This window comes from Salvia miltiorrhiza, chromosome 4, assembly GCF_028751815.1.
Source record: "Salvia miltiorrhiza cultivar Shanhuang (shh) chromosome 4, IMPLAD_Smil_shh, whole genome shotgun sequence".
Lineage (NCBI taxonomy): Eukaryota > Viridiplantae > Streptophyta > Magnoliopsida > Lamiales > Lamiaceae > Salvia > Salvia miltiorrhiza.
In genome coordinates, this window is record NC_080390.1 from 43981173 (window position 1) to 43995314 (window position 14142).

The following is a 14142-nucleotide window of genomic DNA, read 5'->3' on the forward strand; positions in this document are numbered from 1 at the left end:
TTAATTAATAATTGACCACGTCCTTTACTGTAAGGATTGACGTTAAATTTCATTAGTTATTTCAACGGAAATAATTATATGCATCAAAAGTTAGGTTTAGTCTGCCGGTGAATGATATTGTTCGAAAAAAAATATTCGTATTGTTCAATAAAAATTATCCATTTAACAGAACATGTAAAAAGAATTGAAAAATTATGAAAAATATACGAAAGAATGCATTTAAATCAACTTAATAAGTTTGCTTAGAATTTAAGATGTTCAAAATGTCAGCATTGAATGACAAGAATCAATCCTAGACGCAGTTTCTTACACATTAAATGAATGAAAAGAGAATGGAATCAAATAAAAGAGTGGAATGATAACAATAACTATTAATTTTATTGAGTGTTTGGTTAAACAATGGAATGAATCATTAGTAAGTGATTCTCTTTCTTTTGTTTCCCCTCTATTTTGAGGGATAACAAATTGGATGATTAAGTTACCTTCAAATAAGGGTAATGGTTAACTCATTGACCAAATCGAACAATGAGTAATGGATTCAATTAATTGAATCTCTTTGCAACCTCTAAAAACACCCAACCAAACGTGGGAATACACATTCCTAATAGATAAGTCGGAAAAATTCAACTGGATAAACCACTAAAAGTTCTTATAAAGTATAACAAACTAACTTCAATTATTAAAATAAAGCTTTATTAAAAAGAAAAGCAAAACCTTATAACCCTTGAAAGCACAGAAAAAGCAGACTACAGGCCGAGATTCGTTAAAACCTTATTAAGGAATACCTCAAGGGAAAAACCTCAATGATGAAAAAGAGTACTCGTCTAAGAAAATGAGAAATAAAACTGCGATGGAGCGAAAATGAGACAACCTCAGAAACTCCGGCCTAACCATCGTTCTTAGGTAGCCTCGGCTCACCAACACAGAAGAAGAAAAAGAGAACAAAAATATCAAACCATAACCAACAGAACCAACACACAAAGATGCGCGTAAACGAAAAAACTCAATGCCAATAGAGAGCAGCCGACGAGCCCTCTCCATTGCGGAGCAACCAAACGAGCCCGACCTTCGAGATCCCAGCTTCGAGCTCACCCGAAAGCTGTGAAAAGATCCAGAAGACGCTCCAAGAACAACACTCAAACCCCAATCAATACTCCAAGCATAGCCGAGCCAGAAAGCCCAACCCCGCCAAGAACTCGTACCAGAAAAATAGAGGAGCTCCCCACCGTGGACTTGCCGCCCTGCAGCAAGGCAGACGCGGCGGGCAGCAGCTGAACGGAGTGCCATCTGTGGTGCGTAACAGACGGCCGCAACTGAACCAGAGCAGCAAAAAACGCCGCAAAAGCTCATGCCACAAAACTACAAACTAACTTCAATTAATAAATACTTTGTAATACTTAAATTATTTTGTTCCAGCATGATATATTATAAAAATAAAAATAAATTACGTGTAAAAGACTCAAATAAACAAAATAAATAATAATAATAAAAAAACAAAGGACTGGAGATCGACATTAAATTGTACATGTTTGATTCGATTAAAACTCATTCAAGCATTAAATTGTAAGCTCAAACATGCACCTTACATATAGAAAATCCATTACATCAGCTAATTAATTAATTCACCCCTATATATACTCAACGTGGCGTATAATTTTTGTGACCGTCTTATTCTTCCATGCATGCTTTACGCTGTTTAATATGAGAGAAACGACCAATTACGTAGTTACATTTACAGCATCATGACAAAATATCAGTTAAATTGTTACATTAGCAAAGCATTAGTAGCCAAATATTCCCAAGTGATGATGATATTTCTGACCTCCCACTTAGAGAACTAAATTGAGGAAATAAAGAGAAGGAAAAATGTTAAAACTAATATAAGACACCCCCATGCTGCTGCATCATGCATATCCTCTTGATTTGCGACGCCTCTTTATGCACATATAAATATAAATATATATGTTTACATATATATAGATATATTCATGACTTCTTTTTCCTTCAACAAAGAGAAGAACCTAGCTCGATCAAGAATCCAAAATTCCAAATGCATGGACATGTTTGTTTTGGCTCATGCTTAATTCTCTTCCTATATATCCACTTTGCTGCTCCACGCTCACTCCCATTTTAAAACTGAAGCTTCGTCTTCGCAGATTCACCAATCCAACTGCCTCTTTGCACACATTTTTTTTCCTGCCATATAATATGAAAAATGCACGTTTGATCGCAGCTTCATATGTACTTTGATTATATCTCTCCTTTTTGCATACATATATATGATACTCTACATTTAGCAAGAATGGACAAAAGTGGAATATATAGTTTAAATTAACAACGCGCGATAAAAAAGAAAGAGGATTAATAAGGATTTCAAAACCACCTAAACTGGTAAATGTCCCTCCAAATCTTTTGATTCTCCAAACTAATCTATACATCCAAACTCAAACTAATAGAAGGCTACCTAGTTTCGTGCGTTTCTGTGTGTTTTGTTGTAGTAAAACCATGCAAGAAAACTGATTGCTGCGATAGAGATGAAAGTCTCTTACCTCTTAAGTCGATCGAGGATCACGGGAAGGACAAGGATCCGATGAGGCTATGTGAATCAGCACCGTTGCTTTGCAACCACCCCTCTCGGTTACTACAAACATTGAAATAATTAGAAATAAGAAACATCTCAAAAAAAGAAAAAAGAAATAAGAAAAGTTACAATAGATAACTTATAGATTAACAATTCAAAATCTCGGAATTTAAAGATATATAGTTGTATGTACTCACGAAATAAGAAAAGTTACAAAATAGACAACTTATATACATCAGCTTATATTATAATAATTGTTACTATTCTATTGTCCTCACCAATCAGCATCGTGCTAGTTTTCTATAAATTCACTAAAGTTTGAATGAGAAGTCAAAAAAGTTAAATAATGATGATTGTTGTCTGATTTGTGACTTTTAAGAGGTCGCAAAAACTCCCAACATCTAACCGCCGAAACAGTATTTTCACGCAAAAAGACGAACTAAATCAAGAAATATGAATCTATATCTAAATCTCCTGCTGCAAGAAAACGTCCAAAATAATCCCAAATAAGACTAACAGTATATCCCATACAAATTATTGCTAAATAATATAAGATGCGCATAATGTCTTTTAATCATTACTCTTCTTCTAAGTTTTTGAAAAATGAGTTTAACACCAAATGCACTTTGGTTTGTGCTACGTTTCAGACATTATATATAAGCATTGTAATTATTCATCATTTTTTTTGTTTTCGTTAAAAAGAAGAAGAAGAAAAGCATTGCATTTGATCAGTTCTATAGTCAGATGTGTTCGAATAATTTAGACAAGACTGGATTTATATATAATATGTGGTGAAAGAGGAATAATTTGGGACAAAAGAAGTGACCAAGAAGTTGGTTCTCTACACCATCCTGTTATAGACATATAAACACATAGTATCAAGAATAGGCTTAAATCAACCTATCTATACTACTTTAAGAAAAGGAGAGCACTTAAGTCAAGATACTTCTCAATTTTTTGGTCATATATGAAAAGTAATTCCTCGGGAAAAGGAATAATTAAGAACAAGTGTTTTTTTTTTCCTTTGAAAGATTGAATACTTTAATTACTAGTAATATGAATTATTCAAGAAAAACAAATTATTCCATGGAGAAAAAGAAAAGGCATATGTGGGAAGTGGTTGCTTTCTCTCTTATCTTAATTTGGCTTTTTTTCCATTAACTTTATCTAAGTAGCCCATTATCCAACCTCAGATGAAAATCTTCCAAAAGAAAAGATTAAAAAAAGAAAAAGAAACAAAAGCAAAAGCTGCCACAAGAACCCTTTTTATTCTTAGAAAAAGATTTTGAAATTGTGGACGTGGGTATGCAGTTCTGAACTTCAGGTACCATGCAAAAGGAAAAGGAATTTATTATTACTATACTCACATGATTTCATAATCTAGTTAGTACGTGGGCATTCATTATATATATGTATATGTATATCTATATGCACACAGATATACATGAGGGTGGGTGTGTTTTTTTCCGTTACCTTGAAGAATTGCTCCACAATGTAGGAGTGGTAGAGGGGTAGTTGAGATCATATTCTTGTTGCATAGCTCCGCCGGAAGGCCCGCCCCTCTGATCCAAGAACTGCCGTAAGCCCGACCGATCGCCGCCACTGCTGCCCACGGTGGAGAGATCGTCTTCACCGGACCCATCTGATTGCCCTTTAAGAAAACCAAAACACAAAATTTTACTTGCACTGCATTTTCCCAAGATGTGAAATCAAACGACAAAAGAATTAAGCCCAAAATTAATTAACATAAATATACCTGAGGAAGCTGCAGGCTTGTCGGTGGTTTTGATGGTTCGGTACATCTGCAAATTTGAGGAAATAAAAGAAGAAGAAAAAAATTGATGAAAATTCTTAGATGATGAACAATATATGTGTAGTGGTGTGAGAAGATTTGAAATAGATGATGATCTTTATCAAGTCCTAGCCATGCATTATGATTTAATTAATAAGTGAAGAATGATGGGGAAAATATTAGTGTGTAGCTAGCCACAGTTGAAATCTAATGATCATAAATAAACCTAGTGCTACTGAAAGTACTACTGCAAGACTTTCTTCTGGGCTTCTGAGTCATGTCTGAAAATCATCATTAATCACGAGGTTGATGTTTGATAAAGTAGTAATCAGCAATATTATTGAAAAATGATGATTTTTTGCCTTTGTCTCTTTTCATCTCTCTCTCTCTCTCTCTCTTGTTGTCAGCCCCAAGACTTCTCTCCTATTCTTTATTGCATTTCAGTCTGCAAACATTCATCGGCTACTGTGCCGGAGAAATAAACGGAGTCCACACACTTACTCACAAACAGATAAACACAAACAGCTAATTTTCTGGGTTCCTTTTTTTCGAATTTGACTGCTTAAACTTTTTTATTCTTGTTTTGGTGCTGTGTTGTACAACACTTCAATTTGTTCTTAGCCTATACCTGTAAATGGCTTTTCACATGCGCAAGTGTGAGATCTTTTACATCCATCAGCTCCAACACCGACTTCGGCGTCGCCCCTAAATTAAATTCATCTCAAATTATTAGACAAAAACAATATATTAATTCATTCAAACCCAAAAAGAAAATAGAAAAATTTGGAGAATTACTTTCGTGGCCGCCGAGAAGCTCAACTGCATGAACAAAGCGGCTGTGGAGAGTGCTAGTCCAACGCATTCTGGGCGCTCTCATGCTCCGCTTGGCCGGCAATTTGGGGAGAAATCTGGATGATCTCATGATTCCATGATGGGAAGTTTCATGGGAGGAGGGGCCGATGCCGTAGAGATGGGCGGGGTAGGCGGCGGCGTTGAACCTGCCGGCGCGGTAGGGTGCCGGCGGCGAGGAGGGGCCGAGATTGAGCATTGGCATGTGATGATCCAAGGCGGCGCCGACGAAATAAGGGGAGGGCGGGGAGGGATAAGGCATTTGATAGTAACGCATCTTGGGATCCTTGTCGAGACCCAGAAATGGGAATGGACGGTTGGGATACACCGGGATGCCCTTGATCGGTCTGAGGCCGTCGGATTCAGATGAAGGCGATTCCCCATGATTCATGAGGAAAGGGTTTTGCCTGCATCCGCCATTGAAGCTCTTCTCCAGCTCGATTTCGTGGTTGGCCGGGTGGGCCAACGACAGCTCCGTGAAGGAGCTCTTGGACTTGCTGCTGCTGCTGCTGCTCGTCGAGTTGATTTCGCAGTTTGGTGGGCTGATGTTCAGAGACAGATCAGGAACTGGAACTGAGCCAGCCTCCAACAAGGGCATCTTTTTCTTCTCTCTCTCTCTCTCTCTCTCTCTCTCTCTCTCTCTCGTTAAAGATGTGGAACAAATCAAGATCTTGAGCATAAAAGAGAAAGGGGCCGAGGGGAATAAAGACCTCCAAATCTTTTTTTGTGGGATTGAATTCTTTGGAAAGTTGTGAAAAGACTGGTTGTAAATATGCTTGAAAAGGGAGATGATGAGTGAGGAAAGACTCTATTTCACTACTGTATCTGTATTCTTGAAAATGGAGATGGTGCAGAAAGAAAGAGAGAAGAAGGGAAATTGCAAAGGGGAAATGGGAAAAAGGTGGATGTGTGGTGAAGAGATTTGGTGTATGGTTTAATTCCTCGACAGTATATCTTGGAAAATGACATCAGAACTAGGCATTTTCTCTCATGACTCGCTAGTCAAAACCAATTATATAATTCATTTTCAAAACCAAACATATACTGTATTTTTTTTCATTTAACACAAAAGATATATGCCCACTTTTTGATTTCCTTCCCCGTAGTCGACGGGTTAAAATTCTTGACACAGAAAGTTAACCCTCTTCTGTGATTCTTTTCCCCCCACCCTCTTCGCTTCTCTCTCTAACTTTTTATTACACACACACACAAACGGACTACATATTGTGTTTCCTATATTAACATTTTTTCTTCAACACTCTTTTTTAACTCCACTTAACTAACTATTTGTGTTATCTTTTTCATCCTCCACTTTTTTTTCTTTTCTTTTTCACGTGACTCGGATTTATGGCCATCTAATTAAGTCCACTTAACTAACTACTTGTATTATCTTTAACTAATCACTTAATTACGTAGTTAGGTCAGATAAAACCTTTTTCGTAATTTTTTTGTTTTTTATCTTCTTTGGTTAGATAATTAATACTACTATATAATTCATATTTCTACGTTTCAGCCTCATTTATTTTGGGTCTGTCTTGTTGTAACTTAGTGTGAACTTATTCACTTTTGGGGTTCATTATTGTAATTTGTATAATATATGCGCCATCTATAATTGCAATATCATTTGCAATTTTGAGATTTCATGCATTGACTGCACGGTTGTAATACTTTATTGTATATCTAATAATTCAATCTATATTGAAGGTGTATGGGAAATATTTTATTCATCATGCAGTCCATATTTTTGTTGTTATTTGAATTGTCGTATCATATCTCATTTTACCTTTCATTAAATATATATATTATAATCTAAATATATTTACGAAATAGACTCTAGAATTTAATAACAAGCTGTATCACCTAACTAGCATCGGACAGCGTAGTCGTCCTAATTTCTTTCGTTATATTCTACTCTACTGTTATGATATCACTATTCATTATATTGTGTTCATACTAGAATAATCTACAGAATGAAAACATAGTAATAAAAATCGGAGAATCTTGTCTAGTTTTTTATTTTTTTTTATAATCGGGGGATATTAAATGTGCACACAAACATATGCAGATAGAGTGGAAGTAGAGTGATTGACTTGAGTGAGATCCACAAAGGAGGGTTTGTTTGGTAGTGTGTGTATATATTTTATATTTATGTATGAGTTTAGCATTAACATTAGCATGTGCTTTTAACAAAAAATAAAAACCCACATTACCTTCTAATTCCCTTTTCATACTCCCAAATATTCCCTTCTAATCTTTCAACAACTTTGTCTGGCATCTTGGGTTTTATTATGTCTTCCTCCACATGTATGTAACCCTCATTGACTCAATCCCCCAAATGTTTAGGCTTCTTTAATTTTTTTCAAAACCCTAGGCTGAATCGAAGGGTAGAAACAATGTTATTCTAATTTTGTTGTTGGGATGATTTTATCTCTTCATATTGGAACTTCTCATGCAATTTAGATATATTTATTTTATAAATTATATAAGTAAATAAAGAAATTTAAAAATCGCGCAATGAATAGCTCGAACTCAAAACCTTAGGTCTTAGGCATCAACCTCCTATCGCTAGGCCACACCCACAATTTAGATAATTAATACTCTATATATGGTTTCATATATCTATGGAATGCACCGTTAAATGACATTAAAGGCCCATCCTCTAAGAATTTAGGGTGAATTAAAACAATCGACTTGATTGATTAATGGTACAAAATTAGTATTGTTTCAATACGTAATACGGAGTATATAATTAGTAGTAATTAGCAATCTTTGTCACTTTTGATCATAAAAGTATTTAATATCCTAAAATATTTATGCACCGCTATAACATCGAATATTTATAATAATTAAATCGTCAGATTAAGGTATTCTTGGACTAATTTTAAAATCTAATAGTTTTTGAACTAATAATACAGTTTGTAATTTTTTCCCTCTCTCGTTATATAACTCAATAAAAATTAAGATATACTCCCTCCCTCCGTCCCATTATTCATGACACGTGTCTTTTTGATACAGAGATTAAGGAAAGTAGAATTAAGATAAAAGAACGGAAGAAAGTAACTAGAGGAATCGGCGATTACCAGCGGGGTGGGAGGAATTCGGAGGGAGCTGGCTGCTTCGGCTAGAGAGAGACCAGTGGCAGACGCTTCAATTTCTAAGGTTTTCTAGGGAGATGATATGGTGCGATGCTCTAGGAAAAAGGAAGGCAAAGTAAGATCTTTTTGAGCGGATGTGGTAGGTTTAGGGTTAAAATTAGATAGTTTAATTTAGAACTTAATGATGTCCTAATTTTAGCCCAATATAGAAACATGCCATGTAATCTATGACGACCAAAGAGGAATACGTGCCACAAATAATGGGACAGAGGGAGTATTTTTTTTTAATTAAAGGTAATTGTTTACTTCCTAACTCGTGACATCATTGTGTAAAATGAAGCACTTAATTAGCCGCTAAAACAATGACAATCCTCATAAATTATAGTATATGTAGTGGGGGGTGTGGACACCGGCACGCGCCCACAATACCGCACCGCCTCCATCCCCTCCGGGGCCTCCCCTCCGCGTCCGCTGCGTAGCTGAAAAAGGTTGGACGCGTGCTAAGCACGACTTAATCAGCTATTTTCCATATTAAAAAAATTAAAAAATGTTGGGAACTTAATGAAATATGCTAATCCTTGTTTTGATGATACCAAAATCCTTAGGTTTTCCTTGTAATAGACTAGAACTATTCGAACTCAAGTGTTAGAGTTCTTTTCTAGTTTAGTTGTTGTTCTGAAGACTGAAGACCGGAGGACTGAAGACTGAAGACTGAAGTTGCCGTCTGTTGACAAATTAAGGCAGAGTCAAATACTGATATTTGACTGAACAGTCCAAGAATCAATTATGACTGATTACTTGATGCGGGCCACGTGGATTCAGCGGACTGATACTAAAGTCAAGTATCAGTTAAACATTCTTCCTCGGACTGAAGCTCCAAAGCATAAAGAAAGCCACGCACTCCAGAAGTACAGCCGCATTAAATGCAGAGATTTCAAGAATCGTCCTTTCTCTGCAGAGCCTTCCTTTTTGGTGATTACCTTCAGAGACGTCGTATCTCTTGCTCACAAAGTAGTCGTTCTCACCAAACAAAGGAACCTCGAATATTGAAGCCTCAGCAAAGTTCAAATTTATCTCCAACGGATGAATTCTTGAAGACCATTTCAGCCAATGGATCTATTCAAGACCTCTCCTATAAATAGAACTCGGGGATCACTTTAATCTTCACCGATTCAACTACACAAGCTGAAACGCTACCGAAATCGTCACTCAGCAATTCAAAGCTATTCCAAAGTTTGAATCGAAGAAGAGAATTACAAAGCTAAAAATCAGTAACTGCTGATTACATGCATTATCTTAGAACTTAGGCAAATATTGTACATCCAAAGCCTAGGTATAACTGATTATAGAGAACTTATTCTTTGTTATATAGTTGGCAAGTTTTCGAACCTCTTTTCAACCGACCGAATCGAGAGTTTGAGCCGAGAGAAGTTCAGACCAGTGTTCTGACTCCGAGAGATCTTAGTCTTTGCGAAAAAGCATAGTTTTGTCTCAGTGAAGCTAAGAGTGAGAAACCCAACCCAGTGTGTTGCTACCAAAGAGAGGATCTTTGGTTGTTTAGGTTTGTTGTGCACCCGTAAGCACATGCCCAGTGAAGTTGACAGTCTGATCAACTGACCGTGGATGTAGGAAGTGTTTTCCGAACCACGTAAAAATTTCTTTGTTGTTTATCGCTTTCAGTATTTACTTTCCTTATCTGTGCACAAACCTCTTCACAACTGAAACTGATTAATAGCAAAGTGAAACATAAATCTTGACAACTTGTTTAAATCACAAAGGCTTTTTCGAAAGAAAAAGTTTTCCGCTGCCAGTATTATTAGTCTAACTGATAAATCTTCGGATAAACAGTAAGAATCATAACACTCCTCTGTTTTACAAACTTTACTGAAGCCTAACGTGTATCAGTTAAAGTCTTTGACTTAACTCTTTACTGAAGAGTATTTAGTATCAGTCGCCAACCTAAGTTTTGCTAAACTCTTTTTACTTAAAAGGTTGTGTCCGTTTGTTTTCGACTTAAAATAACCTATAGGTGTATTTCCCCCCTCCCCCCCACACCTATTCGAGACCCTCAAGGACCTAACAAAAAATGCAACGGTAAAATTGAAATGGCAGAAATTGATTCACTTATCTTTCTTCCTTTTGGTCGTTCAACGACTTTTCTCTTTTTATTTTATTTTATTTTATTTTATTTCTCTTTTTGTCTTATATAAATATATACTCCATTCCTTTTCTATTTTCCACATTCATACTAATTCTTCATCAAAAATATCCTCCTCCAACTCCTCATGTAACGATTCCAACAATTCTTTGTCGAATTCATCCGACAAAGAAGTTCTCAATCAAGATAATCTTCTTTTTCCTAATCCAAATATTAATCCCGGAGCCTTTTTCATGCAGCTTGCCTCCAACTTCATGCAAGTGACGAGTACTATTAATTTTGATCCTCGTAAGGAAAAAAAGAAGCAGAGATATATTCTCCGTGATCGTGAAAACAGTGGAGATCGACTTCATCGGGATTAATTTTTCCGTCGGTATTTTCGTATGAGGCGTTCTCTCTTTTTGCGCATTGTAAGTGCGGTGGAGGTCGATCCATACTTCCAACAACGAGACAACGTAACTGGGTGGTCGGTTTTCACGCCGATCCAAAAATGCACCGCAACTATTTGACAACTGGCGTATGGCACTGCCGCCGATCATTGCGATGAATACCTCCGTATAGCGGAATGCACGGCTTTGAAGTGCTTAAAGTTGTTTTGTCGAGCTATTGTCCGCATTTTTGGCGGGCAATATCTGAGAAGATCGACCACTGCCGATTGCCAAAGGCTACTTGCCATGCACGAAGCGAAGCATGGGTTTCCGGGAATGTTAGGGAACCTAGACTGCATGCACTGGACTTCGAAGAATTGTCCAGTGGCGTGGCATGGCGCTTACACTCGAGGAGATCACAACGAGCCCACTATTATACTTGAGGCAATAGCATCGTAAGATCTTTGGATCTGGCATGCCGTCTTCGGCATCGCAGGCTCAAACAACGACATCAACGTCCTCAACCAATCGATAATGTTCAACAATGTTATGTCAGGAAATGAAGCAGCGGTGCACTTCATGGCCAACAACGCCCACCATACAAGAGGCTAGTACTTAATTGATGGAATCTATCCAGAGTGGCCCGTGTTCGTGAAGAGCTTCACATTTCCAAGCGACGAGAAGATGAGGAGGTTCAAAGTGATGCTAGAAGCTGCACGGAAGGATGTAAAATGAGCTTTTGGTGTTCTCTAAGCTCGTTGGGGCATTATCAAAGGCCCGTCTCGTTTATGGAAGAAAGAGGTCTTGAGCGATATCATGTTTGCATGCATTATTATGCACAACATGATAATCGAGGATTAATGAGAGCATGCTATAAATTGGAAGGGGAGACGCGGGTGGTGAAGGATCAAGCACAGGACCTCAAACGGACTTCAATTTTGGAGCGTCGCCGGAATTCGCCACCTATGTAGCCCGGAGCCAAAACCTTCGCAATGGTCGTTTGCAAGCTCGCATCCGAGATGATTTGCTGGAGCATCTGTGGGCACGATTTGATCCACTCGAGCCATAGACATGTTTTTTTAATTAGTGTTTTTTTTAACTATAAGGTTTGATTTTAATTTCAATGAAATTTTAATTATTAAATTAGATGTCAAATTTACTTGTAAACAACATTATAATTAAGTATAAAATGAAAAACTAAATTTAAGAGCCAAGGTGGCGACTCTCCCACACTGGGGAGTGGGCTCTTTTTACTTATAAGTATGTGTAAATTACCTATTTATATTTCTTATACATACATATATATGTATATATTATGCATTTATTTCATAAGGGTTAGTTATTATAATATCCAATCCCATGTATTATAAAAATCAAAATTTGAACACAATTTTTTTCATAAGGCATTCATACCAGAGCCCTTTAGTACCAAAAACGCATAGAAGTAAATTAGGTAAGTGTATTATTTACGCAAATTTCAGAGTTATGTATATATATGTTTAACTATATGCATATTATATTCAATATATGTATTATATATAATATATTTGTAAATTAAAATTAGAACTTTAGAAATTAGAAATGAACCAGAGGCCAGAACCCCAAGCTCCTCTTCAGCCCGCCTACTCCCAGCTCCCTGAATCCCGTCGGCCGTCGCTTCGTCGGCCTCCTTCACCCTCTTCAACGTCCGACGTCGTCCACCACCCTCCGTCGGCTCCTTCCCTAAGCGCGACCTGCCCTAAGCGCGAGTCCAGTCCAGGCCCCTCCGCCACTCCGCCACGCCGCCGAGCTCCGGCAACCGGCAGTCCGGCAAGTATGGTTTGTTGAAGGGTTTCAAATTAATCCTATTCCAATTTTAGCTGCATCTGAAATTAGATTCATTTTTTTTGGAATTTCTTTGAAATTTTAGATGCATATGAAATTAGATTCATAGGGGTGGCATTCATTTTCTAGCGTGATGTAGCGTGAAATTAGATTCGAACTAATTGCTTTGAATTGCTTTGGAATTGCTTTGGATTTGTTTTGCTTTGAATTTACTTATGAGCTGGATTTCTTTGAATTTTCTACCCGATTTGTTTTGCTTTGGATTCACTTATGAGCTTTGAATTTTATTTTTTAAATGGGTATTTTGGATACCCAAATAATCAAATCGGTTAACCGAAGCAGTTATTGGGTAACCGAACACCTAAAACGGTTCGGGAACAGTTATTGAAATTTGACAATTTCGGTTTCGGGTAATCGAAAATTCGGGTACGGGTAACCGAACCCGAACCGATCGACACCCCTAGTGAAATCTAATGAAAAATGAGTATACATCATTTTATTTACATTTTCAATTGACAAAAAATATTGAAAATTTGATGTGGTTTTGCAAAATTTATCTTTTTGTATAGATTTTGAATTGGTGAAGTTTCATAACAAATAATACTCCCTTCGTCCACAAAAGAACTTCATACCTATTTTTGGACTATAAACCCACCACTAATAAGTGTATCATTTACTCTTACTTTTCATCTTTTCACCACTCACAATACTAATTAAAACACATTTTCACATTTCCCAATACACTCAAAAAAATTTCTCAACTCTATACTTAACAACCTTTTTTTTAAAATCAGTGTCACTCCCTCCAAAGAAGTTCTTTCGTGGACAGACTAAGTATGAGATTCAAAATAAAGTGGATAGAATGAAGTTGTGTTTTTATTCTAAAGGAATACAATTTCATAATTCAAATAATTACCAGTCTATTTAATATTTCTAAATGCAATAAAAACTATATTGTGTAAAATAAGAGAGAGGAGAGAGAAGAATATTTTATTTTAAAATTTTTGACTAGTAAAACTTTTTTTTTAAATCTATTATTTACATATTATGTATCAAATTAAAGCTTTTATTACGATCTTTAATTTCATATGCTGCTGAAATAGAAGTTTTATTAAAAGAAAAAAGAGAGCTCCGACTCAACAAAGGGTCGGAACACAAAAAACCGACAAAACAAAAACCGTGTAAGAACTCCCCACAAAGCACCGCGGGAAGACGAAACAAAGGAAACGAAAGCTAAGAAGAAAATTTAAAAAACATTCTCGTCCCCAACATCATCATCATCCAACATATCACCCCATTTCTTCTTGTTGGCCACCGCCGACATAGCACGGGCAGCATCGGAAGAGGAGTGAATCACAAAGTTTTGCAGAATCGCTCCTCCAGATTGAGCATGTTGTACTTTAATTTCATATGCATATTGAATATTTTATCATTAACCAAAATGCATGTTTTTAGGAAAATAAAGAGGCAAAAAT

At 36.6% G+C, this 14142-nt stretch overlaps 1 protein-coding gene across 1 annotated transcript; it reads right to left on the bottom strand.

Annotated features, from left to right (window-relative positions):
* Positions 1-1702: 1702 nt before the first annotated feature.
* LOC131021924 (transcription repressor KAN1-like) lies at positions 1703-6427 on the bottom strand. Its single transcript, XM_057951264.1, has 6 exons — positions 5169-6427; positions 5002-5078; positions 4338-4383; positions 4055-4232; positions 2550-2641; positions 1703-2196 (listed from the first exon to the last, which is right to left on the bottom strand). The coding sequence occupies exons 1-5, from the start codon at positions 5899-5901 to the stop codon at positions 2569-2571; spliced, it is 1107 nt and encodes a 368-aa protein (XP_057807247.1). The 5' UTR covers positions 5902-6427; the 3' UTR covers positions 1703-2196; positions 2550-2568.
* Positions 6428-14142: the final 7715 nt, after the last annotated feature.